This window comes from Octopus bimaculoides, chromosome 11 (genome assembly GCF_046866305.1).
Source record: "Octopus bimaculoides isolate indiv1 chromosome 11, ASM4686630v1, whole genome shotgun sequence".
NCBI lineage: Eukaryota > Metazoa > Mollusca > Cephalopoda > Octopoda > Octopodidae > Octopus > Octopus bimaculoides.
The window spans coordinates 57,867,880-57,891,897 of NC_142938.1; the positions used below are offsets into that span (position 1 = coordinate 57,867,880).

Genomic DNA, 24,018 nt, shown 5'->3' on the forward strand with positions numbered 1-24,018 from the left:
TAAATTTACTAGCGCAAATTATACATAACGCTACGGCTTTATAAGTTTGTTCAGAGTTGCCTCTCTAGGTACATCTCATTGACAAAAGCCAAGAAGCTTGAAACATCGATGTCTAGGATTCCTAATAGATGGCGACACTGAATGAACTGGGTGTTTTCACACATTTTTACCATAAGAAAGATATGTTCTCCATAGTAACTGCAGTGTATTTGCTTTTAGCAGTTGAAATATGTCACAGACATATTTCAACTAACCTAAATTCTGCACGCATGTACATGTGTGTGTGTGTGTGTGTGTGTATGTGCGAGTTTATATCCCTATAACTTAGTGGTTGTTTGACTAAAATTCTTCAAGGTGGTACCTCAGCATCACCATAGTCTAATGACGGAAACTTGTAAAAGATAAGAGATATCTCCAACATAAATTTATTTGCATCTCAAATATAATTTATATAAATAAATTTCTTTTTAGGATACTGTAAAATATGTAGTGGTTGGTGGTAACATGAAAAGATGTAAGATATGTAAAAATGTTAAAGCTACTTCAACACCTCCACCCAAAGAGATCAATGAACCCCAAGAGACCGGACAACCTGAAGAAATCGACATAAACCTTGCTAAACAAAAACAGGTAGGTGTTCATATTATGATATATTTTATCAAACTGTGTTCACAATACTGTAGTTATCAAGTTTTTATACTTTGAATATATGTATTTGTTATGTATATAAATCTGTGTCGTTAGAAAATTCAGCATAAATTCCTACGCACGCACGCACGCACGCACACGATAGATCGCTAGCCACTACACGTTATTTGTTTTCTCTCTTTATTTCTTTCTGTGTCCCTTTCTGTGGAAGAGTGTAGGCTTGAAACGTTAAAGACTTTTTCAATTCCCAAGCGTTAAAATAATACATCTGTTTGTTGTCTACACTATCTGTCTTCGTCTTTTGTTTTGTTTTTTGTGAATTCTCCCCCTATATATATATATATATATATATATATATATATAAACTGAACCAAATTTGATGACTGGCACCCATGCCAACCTCCCCTCATTGGACACTAAACTCGGCTTGCAAAGACCTGTTGGGGCAAGTGAGATCGAAACTGAAACAAATTTGATGACTGGCACCCGTGCCAGTGGAGCGCTAACAGCACCATCCGAGCGGGATCACTGCCAGAGCAGCGTTCTTGCTCCCGTGCCTGTGGCACGTAAAAAGCACCATTTGAGCGCGATCATTTCCAGCTTTGCCTTACTGGCACTTGTGCCGGTGGCATGTGAAAAAAACATTGGCTGACTCCTGTGCAGGTGGCACATAAAAAACACCATTCGAGCATGGCCTTTGCCAGTACTGCCGGACTGGCCCTCGTGCCGGTGGCATGTAAAAAGCACCCATTACACTCTTGGAGTGGTTGGCCTTACTTAGGAAGGGCATCCAGCTGTAGAAACTCTGCCAGATAAGATTGGAGTCTGGTGTAGCCATCCGCTTCGCCAGTCCCCAGTCAAATCGTCCAACCCATGCTAGCATGGAAAACAATAACATGGAAGTTAAACAATGGCGTATGAAAATTGAAAGTGAAAAGAATAGCGCATGAAAAATGAAAGTGAAAACAATATAGAGAGATATGTTACAGAGAGATAGAGATAGATAGAGAAAGATGGATAGAGAGATATATATAAAGAGATATGTTATGACACTGACACTAGAAAACCGGAAGTAAATATTTTAAAATCTTTCAAAAACGTGAATGTAATATAAAAAGCAATAATTTTTATTTTTAATAATCTATATATATAAAAATGAGAATGTGTGTCTATGTGTGTGTGTGTGTGTGTGTGTGTGTGTGTGTGTGTGTGTGTGTGTGTGTGTGTGTGAATCCGTAAAACTCGAGAACTACGCAACCAATTTCATTCAAATTTTACAGATGCCTTACTTAGGGTTCCAGTTGTGTTTTAGTCAAAAAAAATGTTTAACTACTTGCAGAGTTCGAACCCACGGCAACATAATATCTCCTCCACTATTTAAATATTACGTGTCAAAAGTGAAACAAAAACACTCATGTCAAATACTTTCACTTTAAAAATGAAACTATTCCACTAACTGAAACAATCACATTTTGATACTGTAATGACAGATACTTTCAGAGAGAGAGAAAGAGAGAGAGAGAGATGTATATGTATACATATAGATGTATATGTACACGTTATTCCACTAACTGAAACAATCACATTTCGATACTGTAATGACAGATACTTTCAGAAAGAGAGAAAGAGAGAGAGAGAGGGAGATGTATATGTATACATATAGATGTATATGTACACGTATATGTATAGATATATATATAGATATAGATCTATATGCATACATGTATATGTATACATATGTGTAGATGTATATCTATATACATGTACATGTAATATGTACACATATATACATATATATACATGCATACAGATATCTATACATATATACACCCATCACACACATACACATGCACACAAACACACACATTAGTCATTTGTTTTCTTATCCAAAACTACGTCAAAAGTACTGAATGGATCTTTATGAAATTTGGAAATTATATTCTATGCATAACTCCCATGAAAATTCATATATTTTTGATGTTGATGAAATTTTAACCCGAACATAACAGATGAGCATTATTTGTAATTCAACGGTACAACAGTGTAAGACTACCCTTTCAGATATACTTACATTGTGATTTCTGCAATGTGGTACATAAATTGTCAAGTAAATGAGATGCATCTTTGCCTCCACTAATTCACTTGCAAAGTGTTGAGTAAAATTATTTTGTTGCAGACCTCCTTTGAGTCTTTTTATTATCACTGCGACACACATAGTCCCCAGTTGGTAACATTGATTTCAAGGCCTTCCCAGATGAGAGACTGGTTGTTCTAAGACATTTATCGATTGTAAATTTTGTCTGCAATTTGGAAATTATATTCTATGCATAACGGCCATAACTCCCATGAAAATTCATATATTTTTGATGTTGATGAAATTTTAACCTGAACATAACAGATGAGCACTGTCTGTAGCTGGTCTTCTCTTGGAAGAGCCCTGCTTCTCACATGGACAACTGTATGTTGGCTGCTCAAGAGTGGGCAGCAAAAAAAACCTATTTGTATATGCTCCACAAGGGAAAACAAGGAACATTGTTTACAACGAGGTGTTATAATCACAACAGCAAGAAAGTATGTACATGATCACCTTCTTTTACGAAACTTCATTGACTTTCATATATTTATATTGATATACATATATATACGTGTGTTTGGGTGCGTATGTGTGTGTATATATATCTCTATATATAAAGATGAGAATGTGTGTGTCTGTCTGTCTGTGTGTCTGTGTGAATCCCTAAAACTCGAGAACTACACAACTCTCTTTTACAAAGCCAGTGAAAATACATATATTTCATATGTCAAAGAAATTCAAGCAATACATATAACATCATCATCATCATCATCATCGTTTAACGTCCGCTTTCCATGCTAGCATGGGTTGGACGATTTGACTGAGGACTGGTGAAACCGGATGGCAACACCAGGCTCCAGTCTGATTTGGCAGAGTTTCTACAGCTGGATGCCCTTCCTAACGCCAACCACTCAGAGAGTGTAGTGGGTGCTTTTACGTGTCACCCGCACGAAAACGGCCACGCTCGAAATGGTGTCTTTTATGTGCCACCTGCACAAGCCAGTCCAGGGGCACTGGCAACGATCTCGCTCGAAAATCCTACAGGAGCCAGTCAGGCGGTACTGGCAACGGCCACGCTCAAAATGGTGCATCTCATGTGCCACCCGCACAAGAACCAGTCCAGGGGCACTGGCAACGATCTTACTTGGCTTGCCGGGTCTTCTCACGCACAGCCCATTTCCAAAGGTCTCGGTCCGTAGTCATCGCCTCGGTGAGGCCCAATGTACGAAGGTCTTGCCTCACCACCTCAGCCCAGGTCTTCCTGGGCCTACCTCTTCCACGGGTTCCCTCAACTGTTAGGGTGTGGCACTTTTTCACGCAGCTATCCTCCTCCATTCTCACCACATGTCCATACCAGCGCAATCGTCTCTCTTGCACGCCACAACTGATGCTTCTAATGTTCAGCTTTTCTCTCAAGATACTTACACTCTGACGGGTATTCACATTGACATTACACATCCAACGGAGCATACTGGCTTCATTCCTTGCGAGCTTACGTATGTCCTCAGCAGTTACAGCCCATGTTTCACTGCCATGTAGCATGGTTGTTCGTACGCATGCGTCATACAGTCTGCCTTTTACTCTGAGTGAGAGTCCCTTTGTCGCCAGCAGGGGTAAGAGCTCTCTAAACTTTGCCCAGGCTATTCTTATTCTAGCAGCTACACTTTCAGCGCACCCACCCCCACTACTAACTTGGTCGCCCAGATAGCGGAAGCTATCGACTACCTCTAGTTTTTCACCCTGGAATGAGATAGAGGTTGTTTCCTGTTTGTTTGCAGTCTTTATTGCACCTGAACATCTGCCACAAACAAAAACTAACTTGCTAGTTAACCTGCCTTTGATGTTGCTGCACCTCTTATGTGTCCATAGCTTGCACCGGGTACATCTTATAGAGTTACTACCTACTCCTTTTCTACATACTGAGCAGGGCCATCTACCTGAAGGGGTTTGTGTTTTATCTACCTTCCTACTTATTAGGATTTTGGTTTTAGCTAGGTTGACTCTAAGGCCCTTCAATTCTAGACCTTGCTTCCACACCTGAAACTTCTCCTCTAGTTCTGATAGTGACTCCGCAATTAGGGCAAGGTCATCAGCATAGAGGAGCTCCCAGGGGCAACCTGTCTTGAACTCCTCTGTGATTGCCTGGAGGACTATGGTAAATAATAGGGGGCTGAGGACGGAACCTTGGTGGACCCCTACCTCTACCCGGAATTCATTGCTGTACTCATTTCCAACCCTCACCTTACTGGCCGCATCTCTGTACATGGCTCGCACAGCTCTCACTAGCCATTCTTCTATCCCAAGTTTCCTCATTGACCACCAGATAAGGGATCGGGGGACCCTGTCAAAGGCTTTCTCCATGTCAACGAAAGCCAGGTACAGAGGTTTATCCTTGGCTAGGTATTTCTCTTGCAACTGTCTCACTAGAAATAAGGCATCAGTAGTGCTTTTACCTGGCACGAACCCAAACTGCATCTCATCTAAATTGATTCGCTCCCTAATTAGTTGGGCTATGACCCTCTCTGTAACTTTCATAACCTGATCTAACAGCTTGATGCCTCTGTAATTATTTGTATCTAAAGCGTCCCCTTTACCTTTGTAGCAGTTGACTATGATGCTGCTACACCAGTCATAGGGTATGACTCCTTCGTGTATCACCTGGTTCGTAATACGGGTGACTAGGCTATAGCCAACACTGCCAGATATTTTGAGCATCTCTGCAGTGATTCCTGATGGGCCGGGGGCTTTCCCGGTCTTCATACTCTTAATTGCTTTATCTACCCTGGTACTATCAACTCGGATAGCTGGTCCCTCTATTGGGTCGACATAAGGCAGGCTCTCTTTCTCCCATTCATTCTCTTTATTAAGCAATCTATCGTAGTGGCATCTCCAGACCTCTTTCTTTGCATCCTCATTTAATGCAAGCGTACCATCATCCATGCGAACACATTTCTCTCCTACAACATCACTATTCTCTCTCCTACACTGTCTTGCAACCCGAAATACCTCGAGTCTTTGGTCCTCACGGCGCAGAACATTGGCAAATCTTTCCTTATCTGCTTCCCCTCTGGCTAAATAAACCTGTCGCCTAGCCTCCCTTCTGGCACATTGGTACAATTCCCTGCTACCACCGTTCTTCCAGTCCTTCCAAGCTTGTTTCTTTTGTCTAATAGCCCTGTCTACCTCCTTGTTCCACCACCACGTTACTCTGGGTTGGGAGGGGACCTTACACCACCCACAAATCTGGTCGGTGGCTTTCAACAGGTTGTCCCGCAGAAATCTCCAATTGTCTTCCACGTTGTATGATGCTATATCCCCTTCTATTTCGTTAAATGCTTCAAGTAACTTGTCTCTAAGTCTCTGTCCGTTTGCAGGGTCTTTAAGCTTCCACACCCTTCTTCTCCAAGCCTGTCTAATTCTGGGCACCCATTTTGCCTTGATCCCAAAGTCGCTAACTACTAATCTATGTTGTGGGGTACATTCTTCGCCAGGGTAGGTTTTGGCATTTATAAGCCGCCCTCTTTCCCTATTTCTGGCGAGGATGTAGTCAATTTGGCTAGAGTGTCTGCCGGAGCGGTAGGTGACTAGGTGACTGGCAGGTTTCCTGAAGTTGGTATTGCAGACCATAAGATTGGTTGCATCACAGAACTCCAGCAGTCTGGTTCCCTCCTCGTTGCGGGAACCGAAGCCATAGCCTCCATGTATGCCATGGAAGCCCCCAGCACGACGTCCGACATGACCGTTGAAGTCTCCAGCCACAAAGAGAAGGTCCCTGTCACTCGTCGACGAGGTAGTTTGCAAGAGGGTGTCATAGAATTGGTCTTTCAGACCATCTGGTAGCCCAGGTTGAGGTGCATAGGCTGAGATGACAGTAGCTAATCTATGATGAAGCACTAGTCTGATCTTAAGTACTCTGTCACTTACTCTAACGACCTCGATTACCTTATCCACCCATTTCTCCGCTAGAAGTATTCCTACGCCCCCGACCCCGTCAGTGTTCCCTGCCCAGAAAATCTTGTACCTGTGTTCTTTGCCTGTGAGGAACCTTGCAGAACCTCCTCTCCATCTTACTTCCTGGATGCAGCACATATCTACGCATCTCCGTTCAAGCATCTCAACAATTTCACCAGATCTACCTTTCAGCGTGCCGACGTTGAGAGTGCCAATCCTAACACCAAAATTAAAAACATTCCCAACAATTCCACAATCCCCAACCTCCAGAGCTATTGAAGAAACTGATATCATCAACTGACCAAGATTCCTAACATTTGCGAAACAAAATTAGACAATACGACGCTGTACTACAGATGACATCATTTGGAACCACAAGAGATTTAACTGAGGCAGTATTCATCCAAACTTTCAAGATCCAACCTCAGATTTATCATCGCATTGTCTCTCTACTACCTCTGTCAAATGAATCACCAAAATTGGCCTTTCATTATTTATAATCTGTACCTGTTTGTTTGGTTACAAAATAAAATACACAAGATGTGTTTCTGAATTACGTGTATTTACTTTATATACATATGAGTTGAAAACTTTCTTCTAGCATTCCACTTAATGTCTATGTTCCATGCTGGCATGGATTGGAGAGTTATTAATGTAGAAATACGGTATTGTAGCTACTAACAGTTGAGGGTTGCGTAGTCTACATGGCGTTTTTAGATTTCATTATTCTCTTTAACCTGGGCAACACCGGGTATTTCTACTAGTTTTTAATAAAAAAATCAAATGAATACCCTATTATATGTCCGAGGTCAAATTATTTATACATCATAAGTATGGAAGTAATTGGTGAAGCTGTTTTCGCCTGAAAAGTGAATATGCTCACATCTCTATTTTATATATTATATATACATACATATATATATACACATATATATATATATATATATATATATATATATATATATATATATATATATATATATATATATATATATACAAGTATATAAGTATATATCTATATCTATCTATCTATATATAGGAAGTGATCAGTGCTAGTGTGTGTAGAGTGGTGTGGTGTGGCATTGTGTGGTGTGGTGGCGTGATCTGGGAATGGTGTGGGATATGTGGGTGTAGGAGCAGGGGTGGGGTATGTGGGAGGGGTGTGGTTGGAGGGAGTATCAATGAAGAGAGAGGTGGGTAGGAGTAAAGAAAGGAAGTAGATGTCAGAGAAAGAGAGGAGAGGTGAGGTGGGTAGGAGTAAAGAGAGGAAGTAGGTGCCATGAAGAAAAGAGAGGAAGGGAGTCAGATGAAGAAAAGAGGGGAGTTGAGCCCATGTGGCACAAGGGAGTGAAAAGAGAAGGTGTGTGTGTGTAAAATTAATATAAACCCACAAGATCCACTCCCTGGGAAGTTATTTTCTTTCACTCCTGGAAAATGTTATATCTTTTCACGACATTTCTTTCCTGTTCTTTATTTGCATCTCAAGTATAATTTTTATGAATGCATTTCATTTTAGGATACTGTTGAATATGTTGTGTTTGGTAGTAATGTGGAAAAATGTAAGCTATGTAAAAATCTTAAAACTGCATCAACATCTCCTAAAAAGATTAATCGAGCCCAACAAACCAGACAACCTGAAGAGGTCAACCTTACTAAACAGGAACAGGTGGGTGTTTATATTGTGATATATTTCATCTAACTGTGTCCATTTATTATTTAGTTACCAAGTTGATATATCATCACTTAATGTTCACTTTATCATGTTCGCACGGATAAGATAGAATTTGTTGATGCCAATTTTCTATGGTTGAATGGTTTCCTATTGCCAACCCGCAACTCTCCTCTGTTTAAAAGCAAGATAGTATTTCATCATAGAAAACAGAACATAAACAGTATTGCTTGTATGATGGTGACATTCAATTGCAATTATCACATGATGCCAAGACAAGAGTACAAATACACATGCATGTGCATGCACACACAGCCACACATGCACACATACATGCATGCACTCACACACACACACACATGCACACATGCATACATACGCACACACACACACACACACACACACACACACATATGATAAGGTCCTTTCCGGGGGCTGATCATAAATGTCTGCACAGAGTGCAGCTTTTAAGCTAGTAATTTATATAACCGTTTCTTTTTAGGATAATGTTAATTATACAATGGCTGGTAGAAGGATGGAAAGATGTAGGATATGTAAAAATTTTAAAGTTGTTTCAACATCTGATCCACCTAAGGAGATCAGTCAAGCCCAAGAGACCAGAGAACCTAGAGAAATTGACATAGACCTTGCTAAACAAGAACAGGTAGGTTTATATTACATTTTATTCTGTATCCAGGTAAATATAGTTATCATGATCTCTCTCTCATGTTTGTATATATATCATCATCATCATTTAACATCTGCTTTCCATGCTGGTGTAGGTTGGGTGGTTTGACAGGAGCTGGCCAGGCAGAAGACTACACCAGACTTCTGTGTCTGTTTTGGCATTGTTCTTACAGCTGTATACCCTTCCTAATACCAATCACCCAACAGTGATGGCATCAGCACAGGTGAGATCAGTTTTGGCATGATTTTTACTGCTGGATGCTTTTCCAAATGCCAATCACTTGAAAGTGTGGACTGGATGCTTTTTATGTGGTACCAGCACAGGCAGGGTCACCAAGTAACTTGCAAGACAAGGAACCTTTGAGAGAGGAACCTTTTAAACATTAAATGGCTATGGGGTGGGGACAGGGAGTGGTCCACCAGAATAAAGTAGTAATCAAAGGGGACCATAGGTGAAAAATGGTTGAGAACCATTAATCTAGAGGTTCCCTCATTGCATCTTTATGTTGCTGTTGTTATTGTTGTTGTTTAGCCTTAGGTCATTTCTGATCATGCAGACTTTTGATTAAAAGGCATTCCAGTTGTGTCCATCACACCTTTCTATGTGTTCCAGGCACAATGTCTCAAAGGTGACATTACTAGAGTATCCTGCTTTAAAAAAGGAAATGTGTGATTTGAGGGAGTTGGCTTCTTCTTCAGGCAAGTTATGCCTCCATGTAGGAGCTGGAAATGTCATGGATACTCCTCTTATTTCTCAACTATATCATGAACTACACACTCACAATCCAAATGCACACACACGTGTATGTGTGTGTGTGTGCGTGTGTGAGACTGTGTGCGTGCATGCATGTCTGAGTGTGTGTGTGTGTGTGTTTGTGTCTGTGTCTGTGTGTCTATTCATAGCCATATATTTAACCTTACTGTAGAATGTTTAAACCACCAAGATTTCTTATTTGTAGAATAATTTCAAAAAGAAATTTGTAATTTAAGGAAGTTGGCTACGATTCCTAGCAAGTTATACCTCCATGTAGGAGTTGTAAATGTCATGGAGACACCTCTTACTTCCTAACTACATCATGAAATACGCAGTCACAATCCAAATACACACACACGTGTGTGTGTGTGTGTGTGTATTTATTAGCAATAGTCATGAGACAGAGTGCCTACAGATAAGTTGTAAATATATTTACATGCATAGCCATATATTTAACCTTACCGTAGAATATTTAAACCATCAAATCTCTCTTCTTAGAACGATTTCAAAAGGAACTCAACTTAATTTCATCTGGTTGCTACCAGCTCATCACCTGTATTAACTTTATCTCTTCTATAAATTTTCACTCGTCTCATTTTTCATAATGAGCTTTAACTCTGTGTTGAATGCATTGCTTAAACGAACAGACAAACTGGTTATGACTGTGTTGTTCAATATTGTAGAGTTCTGATTGTTTAACTATATTTTTCTAATATATCTACTTGTAAATTCATTTGCATCTCAAGTATAATTGATATACCTGTGATTCTTTTTAGGATACTGTTAAGTATGTAGTGGCTGGTAATAAGATGGAAAGATGTAAGATATGTAAAAAGTTTAAAGTTGCTTCAACATATGCTTCACCCAAAGAGATCAGCGAACCCCAAGAGACCAGGCAACCTGGAGAAATTGACATAGACCTTGCTAAACAAGAACAGGTAGGTTAATATTATATTTTATCTCTATCCAGATAAACGTAGTTATCAAAATCTCTCTCTCATATATCTATACATATAGATTTGACATGGGCGACTCTTTCTTGTCTTCGGATTCACGGTCAAACAGCTGGGTGGAATTGTGCGAAAAATTTCACAGATGCCCCCATGGTTACCTAGATAATCTACTATAATAATACTCTTGTGTTTATGAATGAGAAATGAAGGGGTGATAGATGAATAAGGAAGGAAGGGGTGATGTCATACTTGGTAGTGGGATGATGAAATTGTATGCTGAAAAAAATAAATCAAACAGTGTTTCAACTCTGTGTGAATATACGTTTGTGTATGTAAAAGGGGAGGGGGGTATGTGAATGTGTGTGTGTGTGTGCATGTGTGTGTGTGTGTGCGTGTGTGTGTGCATGTCCACGTGCAATGGAAATAGGATGGTTCATCTTTGTTCGCTTAGTATTTGGGTTTATTTTTTGATTCGATTGAATCTTGGTTGGTTTCTCTTTTTGTTGGTCAGTTATTTTAGCGTTTTGACCGAAGTCACTCTAAAATTGTCTTTTAATGTAAGCGTACCCAAACAAGTCGAATGCTTACACAGAGCAGGTTTTACAGCCACATCATCCAAACCGACCAGGTGAAACCGGGCTTAGCTACTAGTGTATATATATATATATATATATATATATATATATATATATATATATATATATATCATTATCATCACTTAACATCCATTGTCCATGCTGGCATGGACTGGATAACTTGATGTGAGCTGCAGTCTGATTTGGTATGGTTTCTACAGCTGGATGCCCTTCCTAACGCCAGCCACTGTATATATATATATGTATATATATGATGTCATGTAGCCCCAGTTGAATTTGATTGAGGAGATTTAAGATCAAAAACATCCTGGCATGGCCATCCTTTCTATTACATGAAACAGCTTGATTTCTTCCTCTGATGTTTTACGTACTTAGTTGAACCAATACAAGTTCATCATCATCATCATCATCATTTAACATCCGTTTTCCATGCTGGCATGGGTTGGACGGTTTAACTGGGAACTGGCAAGTCAGGAGGTTGCACCAGGCTCCAATCTGATCTGACGGTGTTTCTACAGCTGGTTGCCCTTGCTAACACCAACCACTCCGAGAGTGTAGTGGGTGCTTTTTACATGCCACCGGCACGGGAGCCAGTCAGGTAGCACTGGCATTAGCCACATTTTTCTACTATATCTACATGTAAATTTATTTGCATCTCAAGTATAATTGATATACCTGTGATTCTTTTTAGGATACTGTTAAGTATGTAGTGGCTGGTAATAAGATGGAAAGATGTAAGATATGTAAAAAATTTAAGGCTGTTTCAACATCTGCTTCACCCAATGAAATCAGTGAACCCCAAGAGACCAGGCAACCTGGAGAAATTGACATAGACCTTGCTAAACAAGAACAGGTAAGTTAATATTATATTTTATCTCTATCCAGATAAACATAGTTATCAAAATCTCTCTCTCATATATGTGTACACACACACACACATATATATATATATATATATATATATACAAGAAATGAGGGCAGGGAATCGTCAATTAATAATAGAATTAACAATTAACAATTTTGCCAAGTAGTTCAGTATGAAATAAACCTTTATCGGTAAGACCATTTATCATCATAAATATAAGGGATTAGCAATTGAGTTGCTTCTCCAACATACTGAAAATTCAGAAACAGCAGTCAAAGAACTACCGCTTCTAAACTACAAATTTTTCTCTAAAACGGATGGCGATATTTATGGCACACATAGAACAAAAATTGTTAATTGTTAATTCTATTATTAATTGACGATTCCCTGCCCTCATTTCTTGTATATTTTATATTTGATATCTCTAAGTTAGATAGTTAAACCGTAATCCCTCCACACGGAACTTTTTTTCATACGGGACTATTTGTGGCGTACATGGAATGGATTTCTTTGGGGTGGGATGCCTGAACTCGCTGGCCGATGAATTCGTAAGTGCCTTTCTTATCGTTGATTTTTGGTGTCGCGTGGCCGAGGATTACCGTGAATTTTTTTTTTAGAGACACTTTCAAATTTATCAGAATATTTGGGCTGAAGATTGGAATAGTGAAGTTTTCGTTCGCTTAACCATGAAACGATTCGTACCCAATTAACTAAAGGCTTGTTTTGTTTGTGCTTTTCCCTCCGGTTTTTTGTTCTATGTGTGCCATAAATATCGCCATCCGTTTTAGAGAAAAATTTGTAGTTTAGAAGCGGTAGTTCTTTGACTGCTGTTTCTGAATTTTCAGTATGTTGGAGAAGCAACTCAATTGCTAATCCCTTATATTTATGATATATATATATATATATATATATATATCATCATCATCATCATCCTCACCATTTGTTGACCATGCTGGCATGGATTGGATGGCTTGATGTGAGCTGGCAAGCTGGGGAGCTGCACCAAATCAGACTGGAATCTAATTTGGTATGTTTCTACAGCTGGATGCCCTTCCTAATGCCAGCCACTATATATATATATATATATATATATAATTTTTCATAGAAAACTATGTAATTGTTACCAATATAGCAGGAATTTTCACCGCAAAAAAATCTAAATTAGACTCCTTAGGGATTGTTCTTGTTTATATATCCAAAGTTTTAAATTTTTACATTTAAGAGAGAGATTTGACGCTAATATCCACTATTAATGTAATTTATTCCTATGTATTTATATATATATATATATATATATATATGATATTGTGTAGCCCCAGTTGAATTTGATTGAGGAGATTTATGGTCAAAAACATCCTGGCATGGCCATCCTTTCTATTTTGCTTTTCAGATCACATTATTCAGTATCCCCTTCTTTTTATGACACTGTTTCCAACAGGTTATGTGACCATCTAGAGCAATGTTTCTCAAATGGGAGCCTATATAAGATTTTTGGGGATTCGTGAAAAGATTGTGGCTTATATGTATTTATTACATGAAACAGCTTGATTTCTTTCTCTAATGTTTTACTTAGTTCAACCAACACAAGTTAATGAGTGAAAATCGAAATATGAATTTTGAAAGAAGTACCTATAAAATTAGCTTTTAAACATCAAAAGGCTATGGGTTGGGGACTGGCGGGCAGGGGTGGAGGTCCACCAGAATAAAGTAGTAATCAAAGGCGACCATAGGTGAAAAGTGGCTGAGAATTACTAATGTAGAGGTTCCCTCATTATATCTTTATGCTGCTGCTGTTGTTTTGTTGTTTAGCCCAAGGCCAGTTCTGGTCATGCAGACTTTTGATTAAAAGGCATTCCAATTGTGGCCATCATACCTTTCTTTGTGTTTCAGGCATAATGTCTCAAAGATGATATTACTAGTGTATCCTATTTTTAAGAAAGAAAATGTCTAATTTGAGGGAGTTGGCTTCTACTTCTGGCAAGTAATGCCTCCAGGTAGGGGCTGTAAATGTCATGGACATTCCTCTTACTTCCTAGTTATATCATGAACTACACAGTCACAATCCAAATGCACACACACGTGTGTGTGTGTGTGTGTGTATTTATTAGCTTCAGTCCTGAGACAGTGCCTACAGATAAGTTGTAAATATATTTACATGTATAGCCATATATTTAACCTTCCTGTGAAATGTTAAAGCTACCAAGATCTCTTTTTGTAGAATGATTTCAAAGGGAACTAAACTAAAATTCACCTGGTTGTTATCAGCTCATCAGCTGCGTTTACTTTATTTCTTCTATCAATTGTTACTTATCTCATTTTTCACAAGTAATTGTAAACTACTGTTCGCCTGTGTTAAATGTATTGCTTAAATGTTGCAAACAAGTTTGTTATGAGCAAGTTGTTCAATTTTGTAGAGTTCTGTTTGTTAAAATATATTTTTCTAATATCTATATGTAAATTTATTTGCATCCCAAGTATAATTCATTTAACTGTTCTTCTTTTTAGGATACTGTTGAATATGTAGTGGCTGGCAGTAAGATGGAAAGATGTAAGATATGTAAAAAATTTAAGTTTGTTTCAACATCTGCTTCACCCAATGAAATCAGTGAACCCCAAGAGACCAGAGAACCTGGAGAAATCGACATAGACCTTGCTAAACAGGAACAGGTAGGTTTATATTATATTTTATCTCTCTCTGCAGATATACATTATTATCAAGATCCCTCTCTTTTGTGCTTATATATCATCATCATCACAAGTGGCTTTCGAGATGGAAAGCAATAAAGAGGGTTTTCCTTCTATGAAAAGAAGGCAACAATTTTTTACAAAATCCCTTGCCAGATTTGCATGTCAAACTCTCTGATGTTTGTTTTTTTAAAAAAGGAAATGTGTGATTTGAGGGAGTTGTCTTCTTCTTCAGGCAAATTATGTCTCCATGTAGGAGCTGTAAATGTCATAGATACTCCTCTTATTTCCCAACTATATCATGAACTACACACTCACAATCCAAATGCACACACACACACACAAGCACACACGCACACGCATACATGTGTGTGTATTTATTAGTAATAGTCTTGGGACAGAGTACCTTCAGATAAGTTGTAAATATATTTACATGTATAGCCATATATTTAACCTTGTTGTGGAATGTTTAAACTACCAAGATCTCTTTTTGTTGAATGATTTGAAGAACTCAAGTAAATTTCACCTGGTTGTTACCAGCTCATCAGCTGTATTAACTTTGTCTCTTCTAGCAATTGTTACTTGTCTCATTTTTCACAAGTAGCTGTAAACTACTGTTTCGTTGTGTTGAATGTCATGCTTCTCCCTTTTGATACCAACCTGCCTGAAATTGCTTCTGGCTCTATAGTACGAATGTCTTGTTTTCAAAAGTTCTGAATTAAAATCTTCCATCAAACCTTTGTCACAATTTATGTTGCTAACACTAACTTAATGATAATTAAGTTACTTTACTAAATTCTTTGTTATATTTAGAATTAATTGAAAGAAACACAGAGCATCTCAACAGAAATATGGTAACAAAAGAGTTAAGCATACAGACAAACTGGTTATGACCAAGTTGTTCAATTTTGTAGAGTTCTGTTCATTTAACTATATTTTTCTAATATCTACATGTAAATTTATTTGCATCTCAAGGATAATTTATATAAGTATGTTTGTTTTTAGGATACCGTTAAGTATGTAGTGGTTGGTAGTAAGATGGAAAGGTGTAAGATATGTAAAAATTTTAAAGTTGCTTCACCATCTGCTTCACCCAAAGAGATCAGCGAACCCCAAGAGACCAGACAATTTGGAGAAATCGACATAGACCTTGCTAAACAAGAACAGGTAGGTTTATATTATATTTTATCCCTCTCCAGATTAACGTTGTCATCAAGATCTCTTTCTTGTGTATACATGTATATTTATGCATCAAAAACCAAGGAACCATTTTTTAGGTATTCTGAGCCTAAAACAAGGGACTCAATGGCATCAACCCTATGTGAGATCCCAAAGATTAGAGATCTGTTGCATAAAACCCTGTCAAGTCAATAAACCAAATTTCTTTCATGAGGACTGAAGTTCACCCCCAACATCACAAAAGTTGAATTTAAATGAGATGCAGAACAATGTCCAGGAATTCTGTAGAAAATTTTGAGTCACTGAAGAAGTATTTGATAAAGAAATTAATGATCATTCAATACTTCATAATAAAACCAACTATAGTCTGACAAAAGGGAGAAACCAAACTCTGGATAAATTTCATGATTTAGTATCCAATTTCCCCTATAATTTACTCCTTCATTGGAAATTGAAAACAAATACAAGCTGAGAAGAATGGGAAATCATTAATGATCTCAAGGATGATCATAATATAGTTATCAAACAAGCTGATAAAGGGAGTTCTGTAGTCATCATGGACAAGAACAATACATAAACACTACCCTAACCCTTCTTCAAGACAATACCTACTACAAAAAAATCAACAGTCAATCTAAAATAATGACAAAGTTTACTACCCTCATCTATCAGTTCCAACAATATTTAATGGAAAAGAAAAATTTAACTGCAAACCCAGTAACTTTTATGGACTTCCAAAAATTCACAAGAGTGAAGCCATAAATGAAGCATGTAGCAGATCAACTTCGTTAGTCATTAATATTCCACATCCAAGAGATCTCAAAGTGAAGCCAGTTGTGGCTGGTCTGTCCTGTGAGACATACAGACTGAGTAACTTCATTGACATCCTCCTAAAACTTATTCTTCAACATATACTGAGCTTCATAAGAGATGACCTGAACTTTTTAAACCATATCCTGAACAAAACCAGCATAGACTCTCCTTTGGTCTCATTCAACATAATAAATCTCTACACCTCAATTCCTCATGAATACAGAATAGAAGCTATATAATTCTGGCTGGAAAAATTCCCAAAGAAGATTCCTGACCGAATTGAAAAAGGATTTATCATTGTGGGACTGAAATTCATCTTAACTTCTTTAATTTCAATGAAAACACCTAAAGACAAAAATCTGGGACTGCAATGGGAACAAGGTTAGCCCCCATTTTTCTTACCTTGTCATGGCATACTTATAAATCTAAATATATGAACACGCCAGACTGAAATTTGGTGTCAACTTCCAAAAATACTTACTCACCAACTGGAAATGTTACCTGGACAATTGCTTCATTCTGTGGTCACATAACCTTCATGGACTTTGGAATTTGAAAAGTTAATTAACAACATTAACCACAACATCCAGTTTGCAATGGAATACAGTCACAAACTTCGACCCTTTCTAAACATTTTAACCATAAAAAGAGATATTAGCATAGAAACTGACATCTCCTGTCAACCAACAAACTCAAAACAATATCTATTATCTTCTTCCTGCCATCCAAAGTATACTAAAATCAATATACCTTTTAACTTGGCAAGAAGAATTTGCATGATTGCAGCAAAAATAATGTATTTTCTTTAAATAAGCAATTCAATTTTTTTACAACTCAAGTTTAATTTATATAAATGGATTTCTTTTTAGGATACTGTTAACTACACAGTTGTTGGTAGTAAGATGGAAAGATGTAAAATATGTAAAAATTTTAAACTTGCTTCAGCATCTGCTTCACCCAGAGAGATCAGTGAACCCCAAGAAATCAGCAGAGATTTTGCTAAACAAGAACAAGTAGGTGAAATAAATTAGACAGTCTTTTCAATTTATTTAACAAAGAGAGCTTTATGTTTTAACCATTTGCACAGGTCAGTAAATGTATGGTTATTAAATGTACATTTGCAAATTCATTTACAAATTACATATGTAACATCTTCATCATTATTTAACACCCATGTACCATGTTGATATGGGCTGGACATCCACTACTACTCACTTCATACCCTGAGATGTCACCCGAACACCACTATTTATCCCTTTATCTCTTTGGAGACGCTACTGATTCATTCTCGCTCTCTCCTGTAAATGCGAGTAGTCATGTAGTCCCTCTATAAGGACCAGCTCTACCAAGATCCTTTCACTCAAACCTGAACTCCCATCTGGCATAAAGACACATCTCTTTACTCTCCTCCTCTGGTTATGTAGGCTTGTGGGCAGCATGGCACTTTCACTACTGCCAGTGGCACAAAAGTTAGTGCCCAGTAGATACTGTAAAGTGGTTGGTGTTTGAAATGGCATCCAGCTGTAGATACCCTGCAAAAGCAGACACTAGAGCATGATGTTGTCTTTGAACCTATCAGATCTTCTCAGACTGTCCAATCCATGCCAGCATAGAACATGGATGTTAAATGATAATGAAGTTTTATAACTAGCAAGTTAGTTTTTGTTTGTGGCAGATGTTCAGGTGCAATAAAGACTGTAAACAAACAGGAAACAACTTCTATCTCATTCCAGGGTGAAAAACTAGAGGTAGTCGATAGCTTCCGCTATCTGGGCAACCAAGATAGTAGTGGGGGTGGGTGCACTGAAAGTGTAGCTGCTAGAATAAGAATAGCCTGGGCAAAGTTTAGAGAGCTCTTACCCCTGCTGGCGACAAAGGGACTCTCACTCAGAGTAAAAGGCAGACTGTATGATGCATGCGTACGAACAGCCATGCTACATGGCAGTGAAACATGGGCTGTAACTGCTGAGGACATACGTAAGCTCGCAAGGAATGAAGCCAGTATGCTCCGTTGGATGTGTAATGTCAATGTGAATACCCGTCAGAGTGTAAGTATCTTGAGAGAAAAGCTGAACATTAGAAACATCAGTTGTGGTGTGCAAGAGAGACGATTGCGCTGGTATGGACATGTAGTGAGAATGGATGAGGATAGCTGCGTGAAAAAGTGCCACACCCTAACAGTTGAGGGAACCTGTGGAAGAGGTAGGCCCAGGAAGACCTGGGCTGAGGTGGTGAGGCAAGACCTTCGTACATTGGGCCTCACCGAGGCGATGACTACTGACCGAGACCTTTGGAAATGTGCTGTTCGTGAGAAGACCCGGCAGGCCAAGTAAGATCGTTGCCAGTGCCCCTGGACTGGCTCTTGTGCGGGTGGCACATGAGATGCACCATTTTGAGCGTGGCCGTTGCCAGTACCGCCTGACTGGCTCCCGTAGGATTTTCGAGTGAGATCGTTGCCAGTGCCCCTGGACTGGCTTGTGCGGGTGGCACATAAAAGACACCATTTCGAGCGTGGCCGTTTTCGTGCGGGTGACACGTAAAAGCACCCACTACACTCTCTGAGTGGTTGGCGTTAGGAAGGGCATCCAGCTGTAGAAACTCTGCCAAATTAGATTGGAGCCTGGTGTTGCCATCCGGTTTCACCAGTCCTCAGTCAAATCGTCCAACCCATGCTAGCATGGAAAGCGGACGTTAAACGATGATGATGATATACACACACATATATATATATATATATATATATATATATATATATATATATATATCTTGATCCGGGAAACATTTTAAACTCCAGGAAAGAAGTAGTTAGTCAGTGCCCTCATGATGTTTTCTGCTACAAGCTTGGGCTTCACTATTTGTTGAATAGAAATGTGACAGCATCTTTGAATATCACTATGGTTGGAACCGATGTAAGAGAGATAACCCTGTCCATCCTGTAACACATCCTGCATGGCCATTCTAGATATATATCTTTTGTTTATAAACCTAACTGACTATGACGTCTTTCTCCTTCCAGTTGTAGAGAGGTTATGTGTCTTTGACCATTTGAGTCTGATGAGTTGCCTTTACAGCTTTAACAATTAACTTCCTAAAAACATTTTACTGCTCTAATCTTTTAGAGTGTGCTTCTTTTTCAGATATATGAACTACTGATGATTCATTACACACTCTAGTTGCAGAATGTTTTTCAAAAGGCCACCACATAATCTGTGTTCTATCACTGTACTTCTGGCCATGTGTTTCTACATAATCACAAAAGTTACTGTCTCTTGTATACTATGGAGTTATATGATCTCGGTTATTCTACAAAATATATATATTTATGTATGTGCTTGTTTCATTTTAGAAAAGTATCAAATATGTGGTAGCTGGTAGTAATGTAGAAACATGTAATGCATGCAGAGCCCTTGTACCTTTTTCAACATTTGCTCTATCTAAAGAGACCCGTGAACCCCGTGAGATCAACATAGACCTTGCTAAACAAGAACAAGTAAGTTTATAATCTTATATATTTTTGTCTTAGTTTGTCTGGAGTGACATCATTATTAAGAATTGAAAGATATAAGGCTCTGGTTGGAAAAGCAGATGCTTTTTAAATTTTAATGTATTTTACATATTTTAGTAATTGGACTGTGGTCTTGCCAGGGTATTGAAGGGTTTAGTCAAAGAAATTGAACCCTAGTACAATCTTTTGTAAATATTAAATATGATACTTAATTTATCTGTCCCTTTTGCTGAACTGCTAAGTTGAAAACACATAAGCAACTCAACACCAGCTGTCTAGTGATGGTGGTGGGTGGTTGGGGTTGGGAATAAACACACAAACACATGATGGAGTTCCTCAGTTTCTATCTACCAAATTCATTCATAAGGCATTGGTTGGCTTGGTACAAAAGAAGAGACATTTACCCAGGAGGTGCCACACAGTGCGACTGAACCCAAAATCACATGGTTGCAAAGTGAGCTTCTTAATCACACAACCATGTTTAATATGTGCAAAGGATAATGCGCTTCAATTAAAAATTTTTATTGTTTATGATTGTGCAAACCAGTAATAACCTGGGGAAAAAATTCATTATTTATTCTGATGAGAGAAAGAGAGAGAGATATTGTTATGGTTTAAATATAGGAGCTATTTTTACCTCAAAGCTGAATGTATGTTTAATAAATGTACACTTGTAAATTTGTCTAAAACTTGTATGTAATATGTGTTATTTTAGGATACTGCTGAATATGTAGTGCTTGAGGATACGAAGGAAAAATGTGACACATGCAAAAATATGGAGTCTCTTCCAACACCCACTACATCTACTCAACTCCAAGAGGTCAACATAGACCTTGCTGAACAAGCAGAAGTAAGTTTATATTCTGACACAGTTGATCTAACTGTGCTTATAGTGAGTTTATTATTAAGTTATTGATATATATATATATATATATATATATATATATGTGTGTGTGTGTGTGTGTGTGTGTTGTTATTGGTGTTGTTTAATCCCTGCTCAACTCTGATCTCAAACACACTTGTCTTACTGTTGCTTCCTGTTTCCCCCTTTCTTTTCACACTTTTCTGATGGGCTGTAGTGCACATGAGCACTGGATACAGTAAGCTCTAAAAAATATATACTCACAACAGAGGCAGTGTTAATACCAAGAGGTAATATTTATCCCTATTTAAACGCGGATGTTCTATAAGAACAAACTATGCTGTGGTAGATACCATGAGAGAAACTCTCATACGGGCTTTTGGTGCAAAATGTATACTTGTTTATATCACTAACAGGGGAAATAATTCCTCACCATTTCCAGCACCAAGACCACCAGATCATGTAATTTTGACCTTCCTTGATCTTGTCAATGATGGGATAAACGCTCGGCTGCTAGAGATAGCAGTGACTCATCTTCCTACCAGTGATATATAGAATAACAGTTCTAGGATAGATGCTGGTGTCACAGTTAGCCAATGAGCTTGTTAAAAAATGTATATCAGTGACAGAAGCACTGTTAATCTATATATCGCTGGCAGTTGAGTGTCCATCATTGACAAAACCAAAGAAGGTCAAAATCATATGATCTGGTGATTTTGGCACTGGAGATGGCAGGGATTTATCTTCCTGCTAGCGATATAAACAAGAGTACACTTTGCACCAAAAGCCAATATGAGAGTGACTCTCATGGTATCTACCACAGTATAGTTTATTCCAATAGAACATCCACATTTGAGTGGGGATTAATATCACCTCACAATAATCTCTCTCTCCCAATTTCTACACACACACATGTGTATGTGTATGTATATATGTGTGGCTGTACGTGAAATACATATATATCTTATTTTAGGGTAGCACTAAATACTTCGTGACTAATGATAACAAGTACATTGGTACCAATGCTGTTTCGACATCCAGAACAGTCAAAGAGGTGTATCAACCCCAAGATATCAACGTTCACTTTGCAGAACCAGAACCGGTAGGTATATTATCTAATATATTCATATTCATAGAAACTTTATTATTTACTTATTTGTTATATATATTAGTTATTTATGGTTTTGTTATTTGGCACCAATTGAGCTCTGATTGAGCAGACCTATTATCAAAAGTCATTCCAAATGTGACCATCACCCACATTTTGTTTCAGGTGTAATGTATATAGGATTACACTATTTAATGTGTGATATTTCTGAAGATGGTAGGGTGTTAACTTCAGGGAAATTTGCCTGCAATTTTTACGGAGGGCTACATTGAGGTTCCTTCATTGATCTTTTATCTTCTTTTACTTGTTTCAGTCATTGGACTGTGGTCAAGCTGGGGCACCACCTTGAAAGATTTAGTCAAACAAAGTGACTTCAAGACTTATTTTATTGATCACTTTTATTAAACCGCTAAGTTACTGGAACATAAACAAACCAACACCAATTTTCAAGCAATGGTGAGAGACAAATACAAAGGCACAGACAGACAGACACACAGACACACACACACACACACAAGGTATCTATCTGTCAAATTCCTCTCAAAGCTTTGGTTGGCCAAAGGCTATAGTAGAAGACATTTGCCCTAGGTGTTATGCAGTAGAACTGAACTCAAGACCATATAATTTGGTAAGCAAACATCTTAATTACACAGCCACACCTGATGAAGTGTCTGTGTGTGTGTGTGGAACATGTGAGATCTTCATTGAGAAATTTTGATGCTTAAATTTCAAGGATTGGTTTGTGAGCTATCCTTGAACCTCACAAAGTAGCTCAGCCTAACAACTACATTAGTTTGCATTAATCTGTCATAGCTGCAACAGCCACTATAAACCAAAGAGACTTGTCAAATCCAAGATATCAATGTTCACTATGCAAGTAATCATTGAGCATTATATCCTTTTATATTCAAATTCTAAAGGGGTTAGAATTGTTTTCCCTTCCACTGTAAAAAAATAGATAGTATGAGGGTGATTGACTACAATATGGTGTCTCTATGGTGTCAGTGTTATGGTGTATGTTTGTGGTAGCCATGGAATGTCAACATTCATGCCCATGCATGCACACACACACATGCATATATATATATATATGCATATATATATACATACATACATATATGTACATATACATATATATACATAAACAGGCTTCCACATGAATGTCTTAACCACAGAGCCATGCTTATATTCATATATATATATATATATATATATATATATTCATATAAATATATATGTGTATTTATATATTCATATATATTTTTGTATTTATTCTTAAACACGAAATCAGACTGGTGAGTGTGTTAACTTAATAAGGTACTAAAAGAGAATGACTCTCGCCAAAAGAATTTTATTGACAGTGACTTTGAAATTTTGACCAATGAAACCGTCATCAAAGTCACTGTCAATGACAGTGTAAGAATAATAAATTTGTAAAGTTGTACTCTACAAAAGTATAGAGTAATGTAAAATTGTTTTTAATATAACTGAACATAAAAAAAACAAATATTAACTTAATATACATCATATACATACATATATATATATATATATATATAAGTTTATATATATATTAATATTATTTCAGTTATTAAAACTTTCGATATTTTAAATACGTTAATAGTTACCAGAGGTAGCAAAATTACACTAAAAAACAAGATATCACAGC

At 37.8% G+C, this 24,018-nt stretch overlaps 1 protein-coding gene across 2 annotated transcripts in view; it reads left to right on the forward strand.

Moving 5' to 3' along the window:
* LOC106876992 (uncharacterized) overlaps nucleotides 1-24,018 on the forward strand; it is a 45,151-nt gene that overhangs the window by 20,012 nt on the left and 1,121 nt on the right. For both annotated transcript variants that reach the window (XM_014925769.3, XM_089360186.1), the window contains 11 exons: nucleotides 472-630; nucleotides 8,190-8,339; nucleotides 8,845-9,006; nucleotides 10,560-10,721; nucleotides 12,024-12,185; nucleotides 14,703-14,864; nucleotides 15,888-16,049; nucleotides 17,744-17,887; nucleotides 20,221-20,364; nucleotides 21,095-21,229; nucleotides 22,215-22,343. In XM_014925769.3, coding sequence (XP_014781255.1) covers nucleotides 472-630; nucleotides 8,190-8,339; nucleotides 8,845-9,006; nucleotides 10,560-10,721; nucleotides 12,024-12,185; nucleotides 14,703-14,864; nucleotides 15,888-16,049; nucleotides 17,744-17,887; nucleotides 20,221-20,364; nucleotides 21,095-21,229; nucleotides 22,215-22,343 — 1,671 coding nt within the window. The remainder of the gene's footprint in view (nucleotides 1-471; nucleotides 631-8,189; nucleotides 8,340-8,844; nucleotides 9,007-10,559; nucleotides 10,722-12,023; nucleotides 12,186-14,702; nucleotides 14,865-15,887; nucleotides 16,050-17,743; nucleotides 17,888-20,220; nucleotides 20,365-21,094; nucleotides 21,230-22,214; nucleotides 22,344-24,018) is intronic.